Source organism: Sprattus sprattus (genome assembly GCF_963457725.1).
Source record: "Sprattus sprattus genome assembly, chromosome: 6".
Lineage (NCBI taxonomy): Eukaryota > Metazoa > Chordata > Actinopteri > Clupeiformes > Clupeidae > Sprattus > Sprattus sprattus.
In genome coordinates, this window is record NC_137925.1 from 4144474 (window position 1) to 4171973 (window position 27500).

The 27500-nt window shown below is 43.9% G+C and overlaps 2 protein-coding genes across 2 annotated transcripts in view; both read left to right on the forward strand.

The window, feature by feature from the left end:
- Positions 1-1659: 1659 nt before the first annotated feature.
- On the forward strand, positions 1660-23060 carry hdx (highly divergent homeobox). Its single transcript, XM_080841367.1, has 11 exons — positions 1660-1736; positions 3678-4072; positions 4365-4511; positions 5127-6443; positions 7266-7328; positions 7644-7790; positions 7999-8200; positions 8506-8639; positions 9004-9102; positions 10178-10300; positions 22714-23060. The coding sequence occupies exons 2-11, from the start codon at positions 4037-4039 to the stop codon at positions 22903-22905; spliced, it is 2460 nt and encodes an 819-aa protein (XP_080697493.1). The 5' UTR covers positions 1660-1736; positions 3678-4036; the 3' UTR covers positions 22906-23060.
- Positions 23061-24096: 1036 nt separating this feature from the next.
- Positions 24097-27500, forward strand: part of rps6kal (ribosomal protein S6 kinase a, like) — a 30796-nt gene continuing 27392 nt past the window's right edge. The window contains exon 1 of the mRNA XM_080841006.1: positions 24097-24312. Within this exon, the coding sequence (XP_080697132.1) occupies positions 24247-24312 (66 nt within the window). The 5' untranslated portion in view covers positions 24097-24246. The remainder of the gene's footprint in view (positions 24313-27500) is intronic.

Sequence of the window (27500 nt, forward strand, 5' to 3'; positions counted from 1 at the left end):
GAATATGGGACACATACCCAAAATATGGGAAACATACTAAAAACACACACACTCACTTCATCTCTCTCTCTCTGGTATCTTAAAATTCTTTCTGAAAAAGTAGGAACCCTATTGTACTCCAAAAGCAGGCAAAGGACTGTTAGGTAGGCTAGTTGTAGGCCTGGAGTCCGGTCTAACATGATGAATGAAAAAACATCCATACTTACATATATATACATAGGCCTACGTACATACACACAAACATTCATTCATTCATACATACATGCATTAATACGTACATACATACACACATATATTCATTCATACATGAATTCATACATACATACACACATTCATGCATACATACACACATTCATTCATACATACATGTAGACACACATGGCCAAAGTTATTTAGTAAAATATAGGCTACCATCCGACTTTCTACTTTGCGACATTATTATTTAAAAACGTTTTAAAGGTAGCCTGCTTTAAACAACTCCCTACAAAGTTTAACGACACAGTGAGGTTTTGTCATGCACTTTCTTGTCTAAAAACACAAGGGTAGTACAGCGCCAAAATCAAGAGTACATACAGCGCCCCTATGTGGATATTCACTGACATGACAACACCAATTAGCCTTCACACTGAATTATTCTGAACGTTTAGAATACGTTTTTTCACAGCTTTGTCTCGTTCTGCATCGCAGGATTTATCCCTGGCAAGAGATTATCCATTCATACCCATGCCCTGCTCCAGAATTGTTTTCTGAAAGTGCGCATACTTCTGTGAATATGTTAGGCTAATTACCATTATTATGTCAGCGAAATAAAATACAGCGGCGCGCAACGGAGACACACACAACCACCGCCGGACCACATTCCCTTTCCCGAATCGGAGAGCAGACTCAGTCTACTTCAATTTTATTTCCGTAGGCCTACATCACATCCACCGGAGACGATTTCACGAAATTCACTGATAAGTCACAAATAATGCTCAGCTTATTTAGTCTCATGAGAGCAGTGGATGTAGGGAGCCTAGGCCAACATGGATAACCCAGCACATTTCAGTCTTCAATCTCTCTCTTTTTTTTAGCGAGGGCGGGCAAATGATATGTTTAATTTGCACTGTGCACTTACAATATTTTTATATCAATGTTTCTTTCTTAAATGAAGAAATCCTGTCATAGGCCTGCATTTTTGTGTATGCATGGCTATTGGCATTTAACTACATGGGAAATGCCACGCAGCTACATTGCAATGTTATTTTTTGTCTGTGTTTCGCGTTCCTGTCCCCTGGCTTTCAACAACTGAGCTATCAAATCAAACAGCAAATATGTATGCTACGCGATGCACAGTGTTTTCCTGGTCTGGTGGGGGGGGGGGGGGGGACAGCTTTGCTAAATGGATATCCTGTAACTAAGAGTAGTTTCATGATTAGGTGTGTCACATCAGAACTATGTTTTGTCTACAGTCAGTCGACGCGCTCCTGTGTTGTAGCCTACTCAGCTATGACCTCCCTCAGCTCGCTTTCTGTCTTTCTAACCACAAAGTCAATGGTGGGCGGGACAACAGTGCTCAGTTTTCAGTCGGTTGCAAATGTCACAGGCCTGATCTCGATCCGCCATTGGCTCCTGTCTGCATCTACGTCACGATCATGATTAGAATTGATGATCGGACGTTTTGATTTCATTGTCTGGCTAGGGGACTCATGAAGAAATCTGCTGAATTCGAGCGGCCGTTGATTTGTCAACAAAAGGTATCTATCACATTTAATTTTCCTCTCAGTTTCGCACGCTTTCGACGGCAAGACAGCAGGGCTCTGGGCGAATCGCTCGAGTCACACACACTGGCCAGCCTAGGGTGGGAAAAGCATACGAGATGAAAAGAAAAGTTTAGCCAGCTCGATTTGGCTAGGCGCATGGCCTCCTGGGCCTGGCTAGCATTCTGCTGAAAGCCGCATTTTATCAGGTCCTCTGCCCCCGCCGTATTGTTGTGATGAAAGCCTTTAGTTTGTTAACAGTCCCACTGGCGTTGAGTAAGAAAGTTACCGCATTGCTTTCCGTATGCTGGTTGGATATTTCGAGAAGCAGTTATCATATGGTGAAGTAGATAGATATACGTATTCTCCGGCAATTCGCTTTGAAATGTAATCATTTCATTCACTCGCCATGCGCACTGAGGATTATCTGAAGAGGAGGATGGAAGAGACTAACCCTTTCCATGCGCGAGTCTTTAGTCAAATCAAAATAACTAGCATTACAAGATGTCAGCGTTTATTTGAGCCGTGACCGTCCATTGGGCTGAGCATAATGCAGTCTGGCAATGTATAGTTAAAGCGACAGAGCCTAATTTCTCCAAGTTAGCTACAGCTTTATTAGCCAGTGACTACGAGGTTATTACGGGGATATCATGAACGAAGACGATATTATAAACGGAAACGATGTATTTGAAGGTACTCTGTCCACTACAAAACATAAAACACTTAAAATACAGGTACCTTACCCATTTTTTGCTCCTGAAACTATGCAAAAGCCGTTCATTTATATTAAAGGGTTATACTGTACATTTGCAAACATACTCCCAAACATGTTTACCTTGAATTTAAGCATGCCCTTACTCAGTTTCTGGAATTATTTGATCCAAGGCATGATTAGGGTCCTGAGTTCATCAAAATCCACGGAGTTATTAAAGAGTTACGTGTGCACATAAGGTCATCTCAATTATCTTATATGATAGATACCTTAAATGTAAAGTTCAAGGTTTATTTCAAGGCCCCTCTCCAAAGGTCAGAGTTGAGTATGTGTAGTCTTACATCTACACAAACACAAGAGTGAACACTAGAGCTACAGTATTGTTGAAATTGATATCATTTATAATGCATGCTTTCAGAGCATGACATTGGCAGTGAAATCGCCCAAAGAGGCACGTTAGTAAGCTTTTATCAGTGCCAAGTATTTGCAGGGTTTTTGCATGGCTTTTAAATAGTTATTAGTTTTTAGACCAAAATTGCTTACTGCTGCTTTAAAAATAGCGATGTTTTGTGTGTCTTGCCCATACAAACAATTAAAACAGGAGTTGTGAACTGTTGAGAAAATAATGCAGTCACTTTATGTTTTTGTTTTGTGATTTTTAAGGATAATTTATATTATTATTGATGGCTTGAGTGAAGGTAGTTATATAGTTATTATAAGATCCATTATAACATTTAGCCTACAGTATAGGGTGGTGAACATTTCTGACAGTAAGAGACTCAATCTGTATTTTCTGTCGAGTTACATTTTTTAGCACTTTAGGTTGCTTAAAACCCTGCATAATAATAACTAGTTAGGCTACATTGAATGAATTAAAGAGCTTGTGTCTATCTGATGTGACAGCTGGAAAGTGGTCTGATGGGCTATTTGTTCCTCACAACTAGTTTGGACTAAATTCGACAAGAATATTTTTGACCGTATGTATTATTTTTAAAATATTCTGGATTAAATTTAGGATGTCTTTGGCGTTCTTTAACTGCATAAATCCACACCATTATATGTCCTGGTGTTAATAGACTATCTAAAATACTAATTCAATACACTGGATAAGCCTAAATAAACCTTAGTAAAAGTATTGGGCTGTGGCAATGTCATCACAATAAAAAAAAATAATGGGTGAATTCTTGTTGTCTGGTTATCTGTAATATATCTGTCTTGTCTTCCAGGGCCTGTTGAGTCCTCCCAGCTAGGCAGGAACAGCCATGTGTCAGAAAATGCCAACACACAGCCTGAAATCCCCCTCAGCCTCAGGATGCTAGGATACAGCATTCTTCTACACGTGCTCAAAAACGCACAAGAACTTAACAAATAAACGGCACTAAACCAAAACAAATAACTTCAGTGAAAGTTGCTGGTTTTCTCCAAAACTCGCATGATGCTTGTGTGAAGTCCCTGTCTGAGGTGCAGCCCGCGGAGCTGTCCATGTGCTGTGTATGAGGGCGTAGTTGTGTTAGGGAGGTCCTCCTCATTGAGGCTTGTTCCTGGGCTACTGGCTGCTCTCTTGGTGCCTCCACAAACTCTAACTATGGAAGCCTGGCAGGACAAACGGAGCATTCAGACTGTGAGTATTTTGTGGAATTTTCTGCAAGGTCAAGACAGCATAAATGATGATAGCCACCTCATGAAGGAGCACAATTTCTCAATTTCTCATCTTGTGTTTTTATATTTGTATCACTTTTGTTTTTAAATTTCCCATCTTATACTCATCTACTGATTCCTTCTGTGAAGCACATTGTGTTACCTACTGGTATGAAATGCGCCGTACAATTAAAGTTTGTTTTGATTTGATTTGATCTCCTTAAAAAAAAAAAAGAAACTGCAACTATTTTTAAAAATGGTGTGCTCTCCTCCAGATGAACCTGCGTTCCGTATTCACCCCGGAGCAGCAGCGAGTCTTGGAGCGGTACTATGATAATGGGATGACCAATCAGAGCAAGGGCTGCTTCCAGCTCATACTGCAGTGTGCCCAGGAGACAAAGCTGGACTTCAGTGTGGTCAGGGTGAGGACTTTACATGCGGACGGAACTTCACGTGTCTGTTTTTACGGTCTACTGTGGTTCGAACATATTCCCACTTGCTTGCTTTAAGCTAAATCTTGGGAGTTCACCTAGAAATTGAAAAGTTGTTTGTTGGTTTTGTTTTTTATAATCTATTTTATTTGCATGCGTGTTTTTAATAGTCTATTTTATTTGCATGTGTGTTTTTAATAGTCTATTTTATTTGCATGTGATTCCAGCTGTAAATATGAATGATCTGGTTTGTTTACTGCGACAGCCTGTCAGGGATGGTGATCCCCCGTGAGTCCCATGTGGAAGTCAGTGTCTACATATAGGCTTGTGCCCTGCGGTTCAGTTCAGTGAAGTTTGGTAATGGCATCTGTCACTGTAACACATGTCCTTTTTAAGACCGCTTGAACTATTTGCAAGCTCAAGCGCTCAAATTCAGCACAGTTCATTAGTGATTAGGGGGATGATGCAACTAAAATCTTCTCCATATGCCGTTATCTGGCATCTGTCGTGGTTGTCCAGGGGTGAATGTAGTGGCTGCGTGCCTGTCCTTTCTGTGAGCTCTTGACCTACCATTGACCCCTGCTCTCGCTCTGTCTGCTCCTGTAGACTTGGGTGGGCAACAAACGACGAAAGCTGGCATCGAAGTTCGACCAGAACGGCCAGCGCCACGATGACATGCCGCACGGCTTGGCCAATCACGCGCTGGCGGGAGGCGCGGGGCCTCTGGGGATGGGTCCGGTTCTGAGTGCTGAGCTGGCGGCGGGTCGCAGCGTCCAGCGCGGACCCTCGTTGGCCCACCTCCTTCCTCCCGCCTCCTGTCCCTCGTCTTCCTCGTCGCCCTCCTCCTCCTCTCCTCACAGCAGCGGAGGCGGCGGTGGCAGCAGCAGTAGCAACAACAACAACAACAACAATGACGTCATCGTCACTGGCATCTACTCCGTTGGGCGGGGCTCGTCCTCGTCCCGTCTTGAAGGCGCTTCCACCCATAGCCGGTCCTCCACCTCGAAAACGCTCCCCTCCTCACACGCCCACGCCCACGACACGGACACACACCCCTCACACACTCGCCCCGCCGTGCGGACGGACCACTCGCGGGTCTCCATATCGCTGCCCCACAGCAAATCCCCACACATGCAGCCCACGCCCTCCACCTCACTCCTGTACGGCCAGGCTAGGAAGTCCTACCTGTCCAGAGACCCCGCGGCAGCCGCGGCCACCGCCATCCCCCCCTGCTGGGCCAAACAGTACGGGACGACCCAGCCCCAGCCCCAGCCCCAGCACTGGGCCCTCAGTAGCCCCCAGTCGCAGGGCCTCCCGCTTCCATCAGCCCATGCTGGGGCCGCTCCCGTACACCCGCCCCCCCCGCGCAGCTCTGCGGATGTCAGCATGCGCATCCAGCAGGTGTTTACGCTGGCGGGGCTGGCTGAGGCACAGCAGAAGCTGGTCATGGGGGGGGTGACGGGGGGAGGAGGAGGAGGAGGGTTGCAGGAGCCGAGGCCCACCAGGAGACCCCCGCGACCTCCCGACCCCTTGGCGACCTTCTCCATCGCCATGGAGACGGCCGACGCGGACGACGAGTACTCGCGGGAGGAGGAGCTGGCAAGCATGGGCGCCCAGATGCAGATCGGACGGGCGCAGAACAGCAGCGGCAGTAGCAGCGCGGCGGGGGAGGGGGGAAGCGGAGGGGGAGCAGGGGTAACGGCCCGGCCCTCCTGGATGGACCGGCGAGAAGACGGGAGGGGGCCCCTCGCTGTGAACAGTCGGAACCAGGTGTCCGTGGGCCTCGGCACCTCCAGCTCGGACCTCTTTGGGGAGAAGGGGTGCCAGACGCAGAGCTTGTACCTGGCCGGCTCAGGAGGATGGAGAGGGTTCCCCCTCAAGCTACTCTCAAATCGCTCTCCTCTGGGGATGGCAAACCTCAAGGTAAGAAAGAAAAGCGGTTCGCGTTTGGCTCCTCTTAAATAAGAGATTATACGACAGATTATTGAATCAGCTTGTTTTCTTAAACTTAAGCTGTCTTAGAAATTTTAACTACAAACATTTCAGTTCTTACAGAGCATTTCAAAAAAATAATGCTGAATTCGGGGCTAACAAATATCCGCACATACCTAGATATATTTATATCAGTACGTTTTAAAAAAGCAAATCATTATATCAGTACGTCAATTTAAGAATTATCTGCTTAAAGAATCTCTAACTGATAGTTGTGCATGAAGTGTGCATGGTAGTTCTGTTTCATTCAACTAAGTATGAGCCCCAGACACCTCTAGCATCTTCTTAGACAGTGAAACAGGCCAGTGTTCATAGCCTGTGGAGCGGACCACCAAGTTCTGTCCTTGGTGTGGGTCCAGTGGTTCACATGGACGGTCTTACGCAGGTTAAGTGAATGTATTACACTAATACATGTGCATGGCGGGTCAATGATGCAGTGATTTGAGCTCTGAGCTAGTCTTGAGTGTTTATCGGCATGTTCTTTGCTTTGAAGTTTGACGTGAAGTTTGTTTCTCTTGCTTTGAAGTTTGACATGAAGTTTGTTTCTCTTGCTTTGAAGTTTGACATGAAGTTTGTTTCTCTTGCTTTGAAGTTTGACATGAAGTTTGTTTCTCTTGCTTTGAAGTTTGACATGAAGTTTGTTTCTCTTGCTTTGAAGTTTGACATGAAGTTTGTTTCTCTTGCTTTGAAGTTTGACATGAAGTTTGTTTCTCTTGCTTTGAAGTTTGACATGAAGTTTGTTTCTCTTTGTAGCAGCAGCAGATACCAGACAATGTAGCTGCACCTTGGCTCATCAGCAATTCTCGTAAGCGAACAGTAAGTTCAGTCAATGCCTTTTTTTTGTGTTTCTCGGTTCCTCTTGTCATACATACTGTTCAGGATTCATTTCTCTTTAACACTTATTCTCCCCTGAGATACCCAAATGTGACGTCAGGCCTCAAGCTCTTGATCTTTGAGTTTGGCTTTTGCTTGTTGTCTGTTTTGAAGGTCCCAATGTTGTTTTTCCACTTTTTTTGAAAATCAGGGTTCTTAACCTTTCCCTCACAGACGAAACCTTGGCGGTAGTAAAGGGTACTATGTAGAACCCCGTTTTGACTGAAACCCTGTCCCTTGTGACTGATCTCTACACAGCTGCAGGACCGGACTCAGTTTAGCGATAAGGACCTGCACAGTCTGAAGCGTTACTGGGACAACGGCATGACCAGCCTGGGGTCCGTGTGTCGGGAGAAGATCTCCGCTGCCTCCACGGAACTCAGTGTGGACAGTGAGATCGTCAAGGTGCGACAACAGACTCTGAGCTTGCATGTTGCCTCTTGTATTACTGCATGAAAAGCAGCTGACTTGGAAGAGTAGGACATACATCTGGGAGCAGTTTATAAAGAGTGTAGGTGATGACATTATTGTGAAGCTCTTGATATGGCATGTGATTGTGTTCTTCGACTCAATAATTCAATAGTTCCTTTGACTGTCCTCCTTGCCCCCCTAGACCTGGATTGGCAACCGGCGCAGGAAGTACCGCCTGATGGGCATCGAGATCCCGCCACCCAAAGGGGGTCCTCCCACGTTCACTATACAGTCCAGCACCGGCCCCCCCTCACCCCTCACCCCCGAGGGTCCGGAGCCCAAGACCCCCGAGGCGGGCGAGGGGAGCGAGCTGAACGACGAAGTGTCCGTCTGTCTGTCCGAAGGTGAGCGTCCACTCATTGGACTTTGAATTCAAAAGGGACGTTTCGAAAGGTTAGATAAAACAAACTCCAATCAAGCTAATATCATTCATGCACAAGTACAGTAGTCGTTCATCAAGACAAATGTGTTACTACATATTAATATAACCTGAGACTTTTTTATGTTTTGTCATTTCCATATGAAAGATTATATCAATGCTCCAAGACCATTCAACTAATGTTACACGGTGTGACGGATATTCTGTTGTAAGTCAATCGCTTCATTTTGTATTTAATCATTTGCACCTTTTTGTTTCTGTACTTGTCAGATGGATCAAGTGACCCCTACCAGAGGGAGAGTGGTATGGACCAGGAAGAAATGAACACTGCTGGTGACCCCTACCAGAGGGAGAGTGGTATGGACCAGGAAGAAATGAACACTGCTGGGCAACCAGAGAATGTGGTATGACTTCTGACCTCACTTCCTCTGTCAGGAGGAACCTGGTCTTTTTTCCTGATACCATCCCGTGCACTCGTCTCACAGAGTTCTAAGGCTGTGGGTTTGTGCATGGCTTTCAGCAAGAATATGCAACTCTGATTTCAGAGTAACTAAAACTGAGGATTTTTCCCCTTTTAGTTGTATTTGTGCCCTCTAACTTGAATTGCACAACCTTTTCTCAGCTAAATATCCATATCATAGCTACTGGGTGCCTAAAACTCCTGCGGGATAAAGTATCTGTGATGTATCTATTTGACTTCAAACATGATATAGTGTATTTTTGTGTGAATCCAAGTTCCTAATCGTTATGTTCTTCCTCCTTGAGCAGAAGATTGAAATAATCGACGATGATGAAGAGGACGATGATGTTGACGGTGACATAATGACCTCAGACATGGAACAGATGCATAGTCTACTGGAGTTCAAGGTGAGGCCGGACAGCATGAGAGAAAGATTGAGAGCGAGGGCACATTGTGAAAGAAAGAGCACGGTCGATTCAGGAGATGAAGTGCTTTGAGTGTTTCCGTTTTGACCCTCTGTCCAGAACAAAACCCAAGCCTCCTTTCACTTTGCTGACCTGCAGACAAAATGGACTTATATGAGATACCGCACTTTAAGTCGTCCTCTTAAGCGCTCACTTACCTCGTCTTCCTCACAGACCACAAGACGGCCTCAAATAATGTTGATACATGGAAAAAACAGCGAACCTAAACTGAACTTTAAAAAAAAAAAAAAAAAAGGGAATCTCTTTCAGTTCCCATTTCCCCCCGCCACGTTAGGCCAATCACTGTTCCCGCCGGAGCACCTTGCCGCCGCGACGCATGGCTGGTCACACCTGCCACTCACTCGCTAATCCGCTTCCCCTCCAAATGAAAACGTTTCTGCTTCACTGGGCGAGCGGCGAAAAATTCCCCCTGCGCCGCGTCTGAGCTCCCTGGGTGCCCGGCCCTGGTGGCTTTGCATACAAATGGCGAGGTGACGAGAGACAGGGGGAGGGTGGAAGAGGGGGGGGGGGGATAACTCCAGAGTTCCAATTTAGCTGGACCTCGGTCGGTTTAGCTGAGTAACGTGGGGGCGTACTTTTTTTTGTATCTCAATGAAGCCCTCGTTTTGGGGGATTTTGCTAACTCTGCCGAGGCAACACTTTTGGAGGTGATGCATCTTTGGCTCACATCAGACGCGGGTCAGCAGCTGTTCGAGAGGCGCTTTGATCAGAGGCTCCTCAGACATCTCCTTGAAGTGGGGCCCTGGGTGCATTCACCATCTCCGATGTCATTTCGGAACACACTCCATGTACAGGGATACGTTTCCTGAAAGCGAACAACTACCATTATTAGGGCTTTGTTACCATGGGGGGGTTTTCAATGCCTTTGGAAAATGCAGTTCGAGAAAATGATTCGTCCTGCTGAGCATTACACAGCTGATAGTGATAAAGGCTCTTATGCATTGTGTTTGGATAAACGTTTGGATAAACATTTTGTTTTGTTGTGTCTGTCTCTCAGCACGAGGAGGTGCAGTTCCTGGAGAACGAGCTAGTGAACCAAAAACAGCGGTACTTTGAGCTGAAAAGCTTCACCAGGAGCCTACTGAGTGCTGTGAAGAACAACGACAAGGAAAAACAGCAGGTGGGCCCCCGCCTATAACTGTCGACAGAGTGTCCATGTCAACACCTCAGTTGCACAACACTGGCATGTTTCGACACTGACATGTTGCGAAGCTAACGTATCACAATGCTATGAAGGTGCAACAGTGATGACACATAACATGACTCAACTCAACTCACAACTGACATAACACAACACAGCCTTTACACTAGGACAAAACACATAACACAACACAGCCTTTACCATGGGACAAAACACATTACACAACACAGCCTTTACCATAGGACAAAACACACAACACAACACAGCCTTTACCATAGGACAAAACACATAACACAACACAGCCTTTACCATAGGACAAAACACATAACACAACACAACCTTTACCATAGGGCAAAACACATTACACAACACAGCCTTTACCATAGGACAAAACACACAACACAACACAGCCTTTACCATAGGACAAAACACATAACACAACACAGCCTTTACCATAGGACAAAACACATAACACAACACAGCCTTTACCATAGGACAAAACACATAACACAACACAGCCTTTACCATGGGACAAAACACATAACACAACACAGCCTTTACCATAGGGCAAAACACATAACACAACACAGCCTTTACCATGGGACAAAACACATAACACAACACAGCCTTTACCATAGGGCAAAACACATAACACAACACAGCCTTTACCATAGGACAAAACACATAACACAACACAGCCTTTACCATAGGACAAAACACATAACACAACACAGCCTTTACCATAGGACAAAACACATAACACAACACAGCCTTTACCATAGGACAAAACACATAACACAACACAGCCTTTACACTAGGACAAAACACATAACACAACACAGCCTTTACCATAGGACAAAACACATAACACAACACAGCCTTTACCATAGGACAAAACACATAACACAACACAGCCTTTACCATAGGACAAAACACATAACACAACACAGCCTTTACCATAGGACAAAACACATAAAACAACACAGCATTTACCATAGGACAAAACACATAACACAACACAGCATTTACCATAGGACAAAGCACAGAATGCTCCCAAATGTCTTGACAGGTGGTGTGGGTTGAAGCAAAGATGATGTTAACTTTAGGTTGTGAACAATTTGAGTCAGAAATAACCAGCCAACATCAGGGAAGTGCAAGACCATTGACGCACTTCTGAAACAATGATACAACTAGTGTGTTTCTCTATGCCTGATCATTTTGTGTCTTACAATGTTTTTGTTAGCTCATCCCTCAGCTTTCACACAGACCATAAGGCAGCCTGTATTATTAATTTATGCCTCAGGAAAAAAGCAGACCTACACTGAACCTAAGAAAAAAGGGAACAACACCCAGCTCATGTGTTTCGCAATTTGTTTATTTGTACCAATACACCACTTCAACTCACTCACTGTACTTCACCAGAGGTGCAACCTGGGATGACTTGCAAGTATCTGAAAGAGGGAAGTGGAAACAGTTTTTTTTTTTAGATTTATTTAGTCACGATTACTCAGTGCAATTTGGATTTTGAAAGTGTTGTTCATCAAAAACAGCATCTCCATTATGAACCCACTTCACAGGCTTTTCTACCGGCTCTAGCTAGAGTCATAAAGCAGAGAATATGAGCAGCAATGGTTACCAAGACGATTATTTACGGTCTTTACGGTACATTTAAACAGTGTTTTGAATGCGTATGACTATAATCATCAAGGATTCTGTTCTGATAAACATTTAGCATTTAAACATTACGCCCTGCTCTCTCATAACACGATATAAATGACCGATAAAATAAATCACCTGGCCAACAAAGAGTCAGCCTTAAGATTGACACATGCTGTGTCGTGTGTTTATCTTGAGCAGCTGATTGGCGTGACAGTTGATTGTGTTGATGGAAACAGCGGGCTCAAGAAGCTCAGTTTCTATTCAAAGCTTAGAACACAGAGGCCACGAGGCACCTTGACGATAAAGCCTGCTGAGTGCATCGTCCCGGAGGCTGACTCCACCTCTCAAAGTTCGGCTTGACTAATCCATCACCGAGCACATGAAACCTGTAGCCCGTTTTAAACAGAGATGTCAGTGTATCGGCATTAAGAAAACCTCTCATTGTCACCGCTTTGCTTGTTTCGGTGAAATAAACAAAGCTGGCCTAATGCATAAGGTGTCTGTGTTTTAGACTGGCCTACTGCATAAGGTATGTGTGTTTTAGACTGGCCTAATGCATAAGGTGTGTGTGTTTTAGACTGGCCTACTGCATAAGGTGTGTGTGTGTGTGTTTTAGACTGGCCTAATGCATAAGGTGTGTGTGTGTTTGAGACTGGCCTAATGCATAAGGTGTGTGTGTGTTTTAGACTGGCCTAATGCATAAGGTGTGTGTGTGTGTGTTTTAGACTGGCCTAATGCATAAGGTGTGTGTGTGTGTGTTTTAGACTAGCCTACTGCATAAGGTGTGTGTGTTTTAGACTGGCCTAATGCATAAGGTGTGTGTGTTTGAGACTGGCCTAATGCATAAGGTGTGTGTGTTTTAGACTGGCCTAATGCATAAGGTGTGTGTGTTTTAGACTGGCCTAATGCATAAGGTGTGTGTGTGTGTGTTTTAGACTGGCCTAATGCAAAAGGTGTGTGTGTGTTTTACACTGGCCTAATGCATAAGGTGTGTGTGTGTTTTAGACTGGCCTAATGCATAAGGTGTGTGTGTGTTTTACACTGGCCTATTGCATAAGGTGTGTGTGTGTGTTTTAGACTGGCCTAATGCATAAGGTGTGTGTGTGTTTTACACTGGCCTATTGCATAAGGTGTGTGTGTGTGTTTTAGACTGGCCTAATGCATAAGGTGTGTGTGTGTTTTACACTGGCCTATTGCATAAGGTGTGTGTGTGTGTTTTAGACTGGCCTAATGCATAAGGTGTGTGGCCTATTGCATAAGGTTTGTGTGTGTGTTTTAGATTGGCCTAATGCATAAGGTGTGTGTGTGTTTTAGACTGGCCTAATGCATAAGGTGTGTGTGTGTGTGTTTTAGACTGGCCTAATGCATAAGGTGTGTGTGTGTGTGTTTTAGACTGGCCTAATGCATAAGGTGTGTGTGTGTTTTAGACTGGCACTCAAGTAGCAGAGGCGTGACGTTCAACATAGCATTTAATGTGACTTTAATGCCGCGCTCAAGACCCCTCGGAACTTTAATAATTCCAACTCAAATATTGCACTAGAACGACCACTTCAAGTGGCTGAAATACTCAGAGAAAATTATCGTCATTAATATGGTGACATAAGACTGGGCAGTATCTATTGATTCAGACCTTCCTGACATTTCACCGGGGTATATAGCGGTATTTGTGTAAAAAAAAAACTGTAAAAGCTGAACTCCTGGGGATAGAAGTAATTGTAGCATGTATGACATCATCTAGCCTACAATGCTGTATGTCTATTATGCAGCTATCCTGCTAAGACAAGTCTTTAGGCTAGGTTTAAATACTTAAGGTCAGTAGAATAACTCATAGATTCAATTCAATTAAATTAAATTCAATTTTATTTGTATAGCGCCATAACAATACAATTGCCTCTAGGCGCTTAACAGAGCCCAGAGCCTAAACCCCCTTAGTGCATGCACAACGGCAACAGGGGCAAGGAAAAACTCCCTGTTAGGCAGGAAGAAACCTTAAGCAGAACCACGGCACATAAGGGGGGACCCATCTGCTTGAGGTCGGCCGGGTGGAGACAGGAAGGTGGAAGCAACAGGGGTTATACACAGCCAGCATTTAGTCACTGGACATAATATGTATACAGACATCTGGTGGTAAATACATGATACAGGCAAGACCAGATTACTGTGCCAATAGGGTTACTGTTAGAGGGGTAAGGGATGTAGGGACGAAGAAACACGTCGAGGGGATGATGACTGTGTTGAGGGCCCAGGATGAGGAGCAGGGCGATGGGCGATGCTGGTGTTGTCTGGGTAGACAAATCGGCAAGTTGCAGCGATTCTAGCAAACAGGAAATGACAAATCAATCTGCAGGTCGGTCAGTCAGGAATCGGCACAAACAAACACACAGGTGAAACATTTCACCAACCAGGGACATGTCACCTGTGTGTCGGTTTGCCTGTTGCATGTTGCGGTACTTAGATATGTTTAGTTTTGCTGGCATTGAGCATTTTGTTTTCTGTTGTGTTCTATTTGCCGGGGCCGTACATGCATCCACTCGGACAATTCCTAACAAACAGGAAATGACGAATCAATCTGCAGGTCTGTCAGTCAGGAATCAGCACAAACAAACACACAGATGAAACATTTCACCAACCAGGGACATGTCACCTGTGTGTCGGTTTGCCTGTTGCATAGATAGGAAATAAGCGCCCTTTGCTGAAGGACCCAATGACACTGCTGTAGCGGATACTGACCAATCAGATGGGCTGATCAGACATGATGACTGGGTGGTGGTGGCTGTCTGGCAGTTGAATAAAATCATAGCGTGAAGTCATCGTAGCATGTATAACATTGTCTAGCATCGATGCTGTGTGTCTATTCTGCAATTAGCCTACTTAGACAAGTCTGGCTGGGTTTAAATACTTAAGGCCCATAGACTAATGCATAGATAGGAAATAAGCGCCCTTCTTTCTATAGATTCAGCAAACCTTGCTGGAGGACCCGATGGCTGATTGGAGATGATGTGTGGGGGGTTGTGGCAGACTGGCAGAATAAAACAAAGTTTAACTGCCACATTAGTCATCTCAATATAATGTTGTATGTGGCAATATTTTCAAGATTCCATAACTAGTCATATTTAGAAGAAAGAAGAAGTGACCTAATTTGAGCCATCATGGACTATCAGGTCCAGACGGGCCTGAGGGTAAATTAAGCCACCAGCGTGGGAGTTGAGTGTTAGGTAAACGCGGAAACAACTCCTTGTTTGAGAGATCAAAAGATGACGCTTAGTTTAAATCATATCTTATTTAGTTAATTTTGCGTCAGGAGAATATTGTGAAAATCGTGCTTTCATTGTTTGTTTACAGCTCGAAAAACATTTATGCAGTGTTTTTATCCCTCTTCAGCTAGAAACCGTGATTAACATGTTTGTTGTACAGATCCTTCAAAGTGATTATAGCTAACACTGCTGACTACAGAATGCCAGGCTAGCCAGGGGCTTTTTGAATCTCCTCTAGTGGTTACAATGGCTCTATTCATTGATGACCCCCAATCAGATGCCATCACATGTGTTCCAGTGCATTGTGTTAGCTGTTTATCTAAAACACATGTTTTTCTATATATACACGTCAGAAACGTTATATCTTCCTGGTGGTATGTGCTTTTAAAATGCACTGAAAAAGAGTTACTATTGCTGCCATGTTTTTTTGTTTGCTAAGTCGGATTTGGTGTGATGACACTAGCTACTCTTGGCAGGCTAATCTCTAACTAGCTATCTACTAGTTCATCATATCTAGCATACCTCATGGGTCATAACTGAAATAACAGTGGACTTAATTGTGTGATGCGTGGATAACTTTCAGTGGACCATGTAAAGGTAAGATGTTTATTATCCTTAAGTTTAGCTGTGTTTGGTTGGTCACTGCCGAGCTAGTGGGCATAAACAAGTTTTCACAGGTGATATTATTTTAACATGTATCTCCCTATGAGATTTTATATAAATGTGTATAGTCCTGCACTGGTCTTGAACCGGCATCCTTGGACATTTGAGGTGGCAGGGCTAATAATTACACCAAGACCCTTTGGGCTTGGTATGTGTCGCTAGAATGTCTTTTAAAGGTGCATTAAGGATTAATAGCTATTCGCTAAAGGTATGCTAGCAGCTAAAACTAACGAAATCTCTTGAAATGTGCTGACTTTGACATTATGACAACCTAATTACTCAACGACTGTCCTTACACAGTCAAACATCAATCATGTGCAACACAAGACTAAGCAAGACGGCAAATAAGCTACTTACTAGATCGGCAGAAGGTAATCAAAGTCAGGTCGGCGGGCATCGGCAGGCAAAACTACAGAAGGCAGTTATATGCCTATCGACCCTGCTATGCCATTGGCACGGACGCAATTCTCCATATTAAAAGTCATTGTAGCGCCGCAATTTTTTAATTTTTTTTATTTTAAGGTTAAACTGCTTATCCTAACCCTAATCCTGAAGCATAATTGTTGCATATTGTGCCTTTAAAGTTTCGGGGAAGGTTTCCTCACTGCAAGGCTGATTGGCAAAGATACATCCCACTTGTTTTTAGCATGTTTCAACATTTTAGTTTAGCCCTACACGACTCCAATAGCCTTTGAAATTTGGTGCATTTGTGTTTGAGCCACGCTCCCATCTTAACAACAGACGCAGACGCGCAGTAGCCCAGTGACAGGTAGGATCATGTCCAATCCCATCTATGTCCCCAGCACTTATCAAACCAAACTGAGGCACATGACTGCGTTGCAAAGCAGTGTTTCCCTAGTGTCTTCGTAGAGGCCCAGCTTCCTATACGTTTTCCATCATTTCCTATCAGAGCTTGGCATTTAACTGAGAATTTATAGATACCAACATTTCTATCCTCTTACTGATCAAAATTAATTAATTGGGTTAAATGATGTATGTCAGGGAGTGGTAGTGTTTAAAAATGAAATTATAAACAATATTTTCTTTTTACAAATTGCAAATATCCTGAATATTTTGAGGATTGATGTCATTTAAACATAACATGATATTTGCTAGGCCCTCATTGCCTCAAAGGCATCAATTCAAATGGTATTTTGAAACTTTACCAATACAAGAAATTATTTTATGAATAAGAAATGTAGAAATTAACTTATCATGGAGTTATCACCACCAAGGTAAATCTGTGATATTATCGTGAACTGAATTTTAGGTCGTATCCATCAGCCATACTCCCTATTGTAACACATCTGACTTAGTTAATCAGATAACTGGATTAGCTTAATTAGGTGTGTTTAGCTTATAAAGACCTCCATTATCTAAACACACGGGTGTAGGTTGGGGTTTAGCTGGGGCTCCAGAGAACTACCTTGAGAGGTCCTGCTTGACCCCTGTCAGCTAAGAATTAACAAGGTCCAAGTGCACTTTTGAGAAGTACACGATTGAACATCTAGAACAAAATAGCCACCATTCTGTGACATTTTTTGATTTGTTTTGAAAATATGTTGCACTTAATCAGATTATTTTATATTATTTGGTGCAAAAAATGTTTGGACATCAGATAGACCGTATTACTCTTTACTTGCTCTGTCTTAAATAATTTGCTACAGTTCTGCTTCTAAGTCTTTTCAGACCTGAGAATCCCTTAGTGACAGAATATGGTTCTCTGTATAAAAAGACTTCAGATAGTATTACAGAATGGGGAGAGGTCCCAGGGCTTGGCAGCTAAACTCCATAGCCTATAGCAGAGAGCAATGTTCCCTCTAATTTTTTTCAGCACTGAGCAAATATTTTTTATTCTGAGCGCACATTTCAGCACTGTGAGCATTTCTTAAACCACGCGACCTGCCGAAAACGCCCACGAGCCTGCGTTAGCAATAGGTTTTCAAAGAGATGACAGCAAATGCATCAATATGTCTACAAGGTTGATATTTATTCAATATCCTTTATAATGGCTGGGCTTTGGAACGTTTTATTGATGGTGTTTTACCAGTCAGTTTAGTTGAACTTAAAGGATCTTTGGTTGAAAATAAATAAGGTTTAGGGAGGTTATGACTGGTTCACTGGTTATGAATGATACTGATATTTATATATACAGTGGTGGCCAAAATTATTAGAACACCTGACAGATCTGAGAATAATTAGCTTTTTTTTGCCTCCAAAACATGATTTCATTTCATAATGTTCATGAAACATGCAGATGGCTGTTCTGAGCACAAAAAAATATCAGATGAAGTGAGTCCTACTGTTTTTAACCACTTTTAACTTTAATAAGTGGTACGTCCACCTTTTGCAGCAATTACAGCAGCACATCTCTCTGGCATAGAGTCAATATATTTCTTGAGAACTTCAACACTAATGTTATCCCATGCCTTCTGCAACTCAAGCCAAAGACTTTCCTTGGAACTTACAATAGATCTGTCGAGTTTATTTTCCAACTTGCCCCGAATTTGCTTGATGGGTTTGAAGTCCGGACTTTGATAGGGCCGGTCCATCATTATCAATGTTCCAGCAGATTCCTTGTCGCCAGTAGATCCGGCAATAGTTAAAATAATGTTTAGGGTCATTGTCCTCTTGGAAAATAAATCCAGGCTCAATAAGATGTCTCCAAGAAGGAACTCCGTGCCTCACCAGAATGTTGTGGTATACTTTTGTATCCATGATGCCATCAATTTAGCCAAAGTCACCTGTTCCTGAGGCTTAAATTGCACCCCACACTATAATACTACCCCCTCCTTGTTTAACTGTAGGCAAGAGACACTAATTTTTATATCTCCCCCCCTCACTTCGTGGAACATACACGCTTTGCTTGTTGCCAAACTATTAAAACCTGGACTCATCAGTACACAACACTTAAACCAATCTTTCTTTGTCCATTTCTTGTGTTCTTTTGCAAATTTCAGGCGTTACACTCAATTGTTCTCTTTCAGTAATGTTTCTTTGATGCTATTCTGCCAAAAAGTACTTCTTCTCCCAGTTTCCGAAGGACAGTTCTTGAAGACACTGTTGCACCATTAGTCATTGTGATGTTAATCTCGTCACACAGTTCTTGTAAAGTCTTTCTTTGGTCCTGAAGACTGAGAATTTTGAGATGCTTCACTTGTGTGTCTGAGAGTTTCTTTTTGAAACCTCTCCCCTTTCGGTTCTGGTGCCATGGTGGTCTAAAGTGTACTTTACAGTGCTTGGACTGCATCTCAAGTCCTTGGCTATGCGGCAGTAACTCCAGCCAGCATCAAAAAAGCCTTTATTCGAACCCGTCGTCATTTGTTAGCTCCTTCTTCACCTTAGCCATGTTCAAAGAGCATCATGTGCTTCAAGACTGCTTCTAGAGGCTTTGGATCTATACCATTTGGTGGTGTGGCCTCAGTGACAAAACCCTGATGTTACCAATCACTTAATGAGCAGGATAGGCCTTGTACATTCAAAAAAATCGCCGAGCTGTGTCCTAAGACTCTTGCATCACCATCCATTTAACCACAATAACACCTGACAATGATTACACAAGTAATTTGGCTTCTTCTGTGCAGGAACATGATTTTGTGAAATTGACAGTGAAATAGGCCTAGCTTGTTTTTGTACGGAAAATGACCTAAATCTCATTATAATGGCTCTATTCTATGGTTTATAGAGCATAATGATGACTTTGTAGATATTTCACTAGTTTTTAGGGTATTTTAATGGCCAATTCAACAAAAACAACTGAAAACTCTTAAATATGTCTAGTGTTCTAATAATTTTGGCCACCACTGTATATATTTTACAAAATAAAAGTATCCAACGTGTTTAGTCATTTCTCAGCAGGTAAAACATTTAAGTGGAACTTCATTTAAAGAAAAATGCTAATGCAGTGCTTTACAAGAAATATAGTAATTATGGTGTATTTTTCATAGCCTTTATAAATAATGTAATAACCGGAGTGGTTTGTAACAAACTAGGCTACAAAACAAGTCATTTGAATTTCATTGAGGGAGGTAGGCCTATCTGGCTGTGTGGCTCATCTTGTCTGCAGGCCTATGGAAGACACATCTTTCTGACTAAACATATGTCAAATTGTTGCAGTAATCAAGATCACTTAGATCTATAAGACCTAATAAGTCTAATTGAAAATATTGGAAATATCTTCCTCAAATCTTCTCTCGCCTCACGATTTTGTCTTAGATATTTATTAGACTGAAACCGCGTTCACCGTCGGCGCTAGATGCTTGGAATGTGCCACAAATGACAAGAAGTTGTACCAGATCTGGAAAAAGCTCACTTTTCAGCGACCAGGTTACAATATCAGAAAATGACTTAAGCAGCCCGCTTTTACTTTTTTCATTAACCATGAACTTGAATTCGTTGTATTGTTGACAAATGCCTCCCGGGACCGCATTTATGCTTCCTCCAGAAGCGCTTCGAACCTTTTCGCCAGATTGGTCACGTCATTCAGACCATGATCAAATTCACTAACTGCACGACCCAATGTATCCGGCTCAAAGGCAGCCAACTCAGCTAATTTTCAGGGAAGCGGGCATCCAGGTGCTCACCAGGTGCTCACGTTTGCCTCCGAGCAGAATTTGCAGATCACGCCACTCCTTTCTTCATATGTAAATATGTCTGAAAGTTTTATCCTACCTCAGTTTGGACTATTTCATCTATCCACTCATGTTTAAACGTTAGGCAGACCTTTTTCTGCGGCACCTGCTCTGCCTTTCTTTTCGCCATGGTAGCCTATAACTGCTGAGCAGAGCCCGCCAAGAGAGCTAAAGGATACTTTGTATGTAAACATTCTAACGCACATCCGGCTTGGTTGTCAGACATGTCAGTATTTTAAATGTTTATTACCTAGCCTACATCCACTTTGATGCTTAGATTTTTAACCCCTAAAAAAAAATATTTGTGCCGTCTGAAAAATGTGCGCGGCCACTAAAAAATGTGCGCGGCCACTTCGACTGGCCTGCGCGATTGCGCGCGCGCGCAGCTTAGAGGGAACATTGGCAGAGAGCCCTCCACATCCACAACTTAAACTAAACAAATAGAACGGAAAGAAGACTTACTGCTAATCCTATACCTATGTGATCTCAATAAGTGATAGACAAACCTATGAAGTGTGTATGAGTGTGTGTGTCACCTTGGCGGAGCCCCAGAGAGTGGTGACTTACCCGATGGCTTGGTCGCACTCCCAGCCCGGTGGCTGTGTGCCTCAAGGCGCGAACTATGGGCAGCTTAAGCACCATTGTTGGTTTGGTTCAAGGTGTCCTTTTGGTTGGTGGGTGATTCCAAAATAAATGTAGGCTACAAATCCAAATCCCACGGCTTCTCTTCGGCACACACGTGTGGAAACTAATCCAGAGGGAGACAATAGGCCTCTGCTCACTCAGAGGTCCTCCTAACCCAAATGTGTGCCACAATGCCAGGACAGGTATCCTTTTTTCCCATTAGCCACGGTTTGTCATCACTGAAACCCAGCATGTAAGTCAGTACTTTCCCTACCATGTGACCTTACCTGTCCCAACAATAGAAGTTTTTTTTTTTTTTCAATGATTCTGTTGAACACTTAGAACACTTAGCTTAGATAAAGTTATTCAAAATATTAACCTTGGCTTGCTCAGTGCCCAAATCATCCGGATAATTGTGAATCCAAAGTGCATTTAAAGAACAAATAGTTTGAGGATAAGTTGAGAGAGGGTAAGCATTCACAGTCCACAGGGAGGAGCCTGTGGGAACAGAAGAGGGGAAACGGGGCTGTAAAGTAGCCTGGTGACACCAGCCTACGTATTTCCGCCTGAATTGATTTCAAGCTCATACTCAGTCTGGCCCAACCCCATTGACAATCGTCTCCAGAACTCAAAATTTTGCAGGACCAATCAGCGAACAGTTCAGAGCTGTGACGCAAAACTCGCCTTGGAGGAAAAGACACGAAAAGCTATCGGAAAAGTTGTCTCAACTCTCGAGAACATCAGAAAATTAAAAGGAGAACAAGAGTATTTTCTTGTAAGTTTTATGATTGGAAAGGACGTCGTAGCTCTTCTCCCAACTGGCTTTGGGAAGAGTTTAATCTACCGAATGCTTACTAAACGTTGCTGATTGGTTAAGGGAACTCCAATGATTTTAAACCTCAAGATAAGCACCCGCCCATCTCGGAAACCAAAATGCATTGGGTTGGCCCAGACTGAAAGACGGAATGAAATGGAGTCACAGGCTGGTAATGGCCAGGCTAGCTGTAAAGTGCCAATGTGATGAATCCTGTGGGAACAGGATAGGGGACAAGGGGCTGTAGAGTGCCAATGGGATGAATCCTGTGGGAACAGGATAGGGGACAAGGGGCTGTAAAGTGCCAATGTGATGAATCCTGTGGGAACAGGATAGGGGACACGGGGCTGTAGAGTGCCAATGTGATGAATCCTGTGGGAACAGAAGAGGGGTAACGGGGCTGTAAAGTGCCAATGTGATGAATCCTGTGGGAACAGAAGAGGGGTAACGGGGCTGTAAAGTGCCAATGTGATGAATCCTGTGGGAACAGAAGAGGGGTAACGGGGCTGTAGTGTGCCAATGGGATGAATGCTGTGGGAACAGGATAGGGGACACGGGGCTGTAGAGTGTGTGTGTGTGTGTGTGATGAATGCATCTGCTGAACATCAGCAGGATGTAAACACATAAGTCGGTCCAGTGGCCCTATGGTAAATGAGTCCATCTGCGTGTCTGGTGTGTGTGTGTGTGTGTGTGTGTGTGTGTGTCTGTGTGTGCTTGTGTTTGTGTGTTTGTTTGTATATCTTGCAGGAACTGTTAGCCAGTCTACCTCAGCTCGCAGACGATGACTGGGAGAAAAGTCCGGAAAGGGAAAGGGAGCCAAGCACGGAGGAAGACATGGCGACGAGTGCTGCCCCACTTGAGGAAGACATGGCGAAGAGTGCTGCCCCACTTGAGTCTTCTGTATCAGAGGAGGAGGGGGGCACGGCGGGACTGTTGTGACCCACACACACACACACACACACACACACACACACAGACTGGTACATACACTGCACACTGTGCCTGTGGAGGACTTACATGGCTGTTCTAGGCCCACTTGGCCTTTTTCTACTGCATATCACAATGCCTTTGGTCTAGAGAGGCTGTAGTTTGAAGAGTTAATAAATACCCCTTAACTTATCTCACTGCCTCTTGTTTTTCTTTTGTCTGTGTCTTCATTAAGGACATTTTATGTGGATGGTTTTTGTTGAATGCAACGTACTTTACAGTCTTTGCCTGATAAACTGAATTATGTGTTAAAGATAAGTGGCGTCTGGACTGTGTTGAACTTTGTGATCAAATTTCCCATGGCAAACAATGTGGTCCGTGAAGAGAACCCAGCTCTTTGTAAATATTTTTTAGAAAAAGGGAGAACATAATAAAATAGACTTGAAGATAATCGTGGTGGAAATTATTATTTCATTGTATTAAATATGGACAGAAACGTTCATCTCATTTCTTGCCCAAACCTTTGCTTCCTAATATCCCCCGACCCCACCCAGCAGGGGCGTGAGTGGGTTTTCACATGGCTGTCAGGGTCAGAAAAGAGGGGATGAGCACTAAGCCTCTTAGATCTGCTCGGACACGAGGATGGACAAGCTTACAGACTGCCTGGGTTTTACACGGGTAAACTTTTACTTTTGGAGATCAAGGGTCTTGATGGTTCAGGAATATAATAGATTTTCACTTCATTTTCAGGAGCCTGCTGACTGTAGAAAATGTAAATGCTTTGTTCCTAAAATGTAAAATAATTATCCTTGCAACATCAATGGTAAAAAATATTTGATGAAAAATACTACTCTCAGTAAAAACAAAAACTACACAATAATAAGGATAATAATATATTATCATTGATGGTGGTAGTACAAGTATTGCATCTTAAATCTGTTTCTTATTTGCTGATGAAGCTGTGCCTTAATTACCATTACTGATGTGTTGACGTTGCATCGCTTTCTTTCTGTATCTCTCTCTCTCTCTCTCTCTCTCTCTCTCTCTTTTCCCCTCGCTGTTGCCTAGGATGGGGAAATCCTTAACTGAATTGCGTCAAAGCGACGTCAGCAGCGGGTTCGTTGATGTGCAGGTAGCACGGTGGCGGCGGCCATATTCGCTTCTATGGGAAAGTAAGGGGTGCCCGGTGTGCGTATGGTTCGGCCAAACATCCTGTCAGTCAGCTACCGTTCTCCTCCCCAGCGCAGTAGCGCAAGGCCCACCGCTTTCCACCCACATTTGTTTATCTAACAGGGATAACGACGCCTGCAAAACGAAGAAATGCTGCGTGAAACGAGGCTCTAGTGCGACTAGATGATGCCTTTTGTCCAGCCACAAGATTCCTGGCACAAAATGGAGGTGCATAGCGTCAGTAGCGAGGTATGTTTAATGTTTATATTGCATCCTAATCATCCTGGTTGACAGAGTCGTGACACGGCGATTTGAACTTGCTAAAATTGACCAAGTGTTGTGTCTTCAGCCTGAGGGAGCAGCTGGCTCGCGTTGCCTTTGTTTGGTAGCAAGCTAGCTAGCTATGGCATCAGGATTGCGGAGGAGCTAATGTTAGCTGGGCTTGGCTAGCCTAGCATGCGTGTGTGCGCTTAGGCTGGCCACGTCAGTTTCACTGTATCATCACTGTAACGTTACTACATGACGGTAAAGTTAATCGTACGTGCCTGTTGAAGCCGGGTCGAGTGTACTGTGGAAAGTGATGCACGCTTTTTTTTAAATAGCGTCTCTAAACCATACCTTCTTCACTTCCAAAGTCGTGATGATGCTATGAAGCAGATGCAACGGGGAAAGCTGTAACGTTAAGCAGACAGGCATGCATGTTATCCCAACTATATGCACCATGGTCTGGTGACCGGAGTCAACATATATAATGTGAGGTGAAATTGAGAGACCAATTTAACTCTGTACATTAGTGTACGTGAGTGAAATTAACTCCCCAACCCGTTCTCTTCCGGACATCTTGGAGTGACAGAAGCTTAAAGTAAGCAGAAAAGCTAGTAGTAGCTGACATGCTGACACGCGTCATGTTTGTTTATAGACCGCATCATCACACTCATCGTGCTTTTTGTTTCGCGTGCTTGATCTGCTTAAAAAGTTTCAAACACTCAATGGTAATCTTGGTAATAGGACAGGGTCCGTCTCGTCCTCACGGACACTCTGTCGTAGTACTAACGATTCCACTGAGCAGTCAGTCCATCAGTGGCGATTGTGTAGGCCTATTTCCTAAGAGGTTGTTATGCACTTCACATATTTCCCCTTCATGGTGGCGCTTGAGCCTGCGTTTCTCCTCATGCTTTGACCACAGCAGTATGAAATTGGCCCAAAGACCCCCAAATAAGAATAACATACTTGGAAAAACAAGTGAAAGGGTATCAAATTAATAGTCCAACGTATGTTCTTTGCTCGTAGCTCTTTGACCACAGTGGCAACAACTCAGACACAGAATGCTCACACCTACATACAGAGACTGGTTGTGAAAGTTCTTTTGACAACCCTTTCTTGAACAAGTGTTTTTAGTTTAAAAAGTTGGTTTATGATGCTGAGGGAATCAAGATTCGTCTTTGAGCGGATGCAGAGCACTGTTAATAATACACCATGTTGAATTTGGCTTGGCTAGGAGACAGTGGGGGTTTGGATGTCTTTTTGCGAGTGACTTTGCTGCTTTGTGTCTTTGCTGCAGTTCTTGTTCTTGAGCCAGCTGACCACATCCTTCTGAAAGCAGCCTCCAGTGATTCTGAGGCTCTGGTATTGATCCGCAGTAGGTGTGTGTGTGCAGAGAACAATAGCACCCCACACTCATCCTCAGATTCAGGGACTTCATTAGTAAATGGGAGATGAGGAATGGGTAGGGCTTGTGTGGGTGTGCGTGTATGCTTGGAGCAGGAGGAGTTTGTGTAGGCTATGTGTGTTGAGTATAGGCTCTACGTATGAAACATCCTCATTGGTGATGGAGAGGGGAGTCTTTTGCCTTGGGGGAAATAGGCAAAAGGCGTACAACACTTGGAAACATAAATGTTCTAAAATATGAGCATCTCTTTCTGCAGCAAGGGCTCTGCTATGGCCTTGAAAGGGATGGGGATGGAGATGTTCACACATTGCAGCATAGTCAGACATCTGTCAGACAGCCCTTCACCCAATAACGGGGGCTAAAATAAACAAGTAAAACACTGATTTTCAGATAGGTCTCAGTTTTGCTGAAATAGTTCAAGTGGAACTCTCAGTTCCTCCCTCACCATCTGTCTCAAATGGAGTTGTTTGTGTGTGTGCGCGTACGTGACTTGGAGAGTGTGTTTATGAATGTGTGTTTGCACATTGTGTGTGTGTGTGTGTGTGTGTGTGTGTGTGTGTGTGTTACAGCACATGTCCACACTCAGCCGTTTGCATGGCCATCAGGCTGGCTTTCGACCGAGCAAGCCTGATAAACAACAGTATGAGTCATACTGTGGGAGGCTCGCTAGTTAGCTTCAATGCTAACACTTAGCCTCACTCTGTGCCGTGTTGACTACTTGTGCTGCTTACCAAACACAACAGCGTCACCACGGCTTGGCTATCATACATAAAACGCTTTCCCTTCATGGTTGCCGGGATGATAGCCTCCGCAAGTCCAGCTGCCTGCGCTGTGTTTTTATGTTGGCTTAAATGTGTGTGTATGTGTGTGTATGTGTGAGCGAGAGTGAGAGTGTGTGAGTGGGTGGAGGAAGTGAGGGGGCGGTAGGAAAGGGGTGGGAGAGGATGTGGTGGGGGGGCTTGGGGGGGGGGGTTCGGGGTAGGCGCATTCATTCACAGAATCCAGATTCCATAGCCGCAGCTTGGCAGAGCAAAGCCGATAGCCTCCGGCGAACGTACACGGATCAAAGCACGTCTGTCGGCCCTCTTGTGATTCTCTCTATCTCTCTTTCCCTCCCTCCCTCTCTCTCTCACACACACACACACCACTTTTACCCAATGTGACTGTGGAAAATGTGGCTCGGTTCAGTACAGTTTGACTGACTCATGCTTCACATCACACACACACACACACACACACACACACACGCTCTCATCCAAGTGTCAGGGGAGCCTCCTGGCTTAATCCACAATAGTGTTTTTAAAGCCAGCCCAAAAAGAAACCCTGTAAGCCGAGTTCGTTACACCTGGCATTTATCTCATTTTTGCTCAATTATTTTGTTGTCTGTTTGTTTTTGTTGTTGTTGTTTTCAATTAGCGGGGGGGTGTCGTGTTTTGTTTGGAGTCCCGGTCAACAGAGGAATGCCGGGATAATATGAGATGGTCTCTCTTGCACAGGGCTGGAGAAACCGTGCTCTAAATGGACAAATTGAAACTAGTTACCCCGTAACAGAGCAACGCATTTCTCAGCAGAGCCAGTGAATGTTGGCTTTTCATTCAGTTTTGTGTGGAGTCAGAGATTTGTCTGCATTCATTGTTTCAGTTGGTCTCCTTAGTACGTGACAATGCTGTTGACTTAAACAGAAAGATAAACATTATGTCATTCAATCAAGTAGCAAGTCATCATGGCATTTCTACACATTATTTAAGACATTTGCAGGAGCAAACTG

What these genes read in the sequence shown, in the direction of transcription:
- hdx (XM_080841367.1), top strand. Translation starts at nt 4,037, where the DNA reads ATGGAAGCCTGGCAGGACAAACGGAGCATTCAGACT. An exon ending in ACAAACGGAGCATTCAGACT is followed by an intron (nt 4,073 to 4,364) that starts GTGAGTATTTTG and finishes GCTCTCCTCCAG; the next exon opens with ATGAACCTGCGTTCCGTATT. An exon ending in TGGACAGTGAGATCGTCAAG is followed by an intron (nt 7,791 to 7,998) that starts GTGCGACAACAG and finishes TTGCCCCCCTAG; the next exon opens with ACCTGGATTGGCAACCGGCG.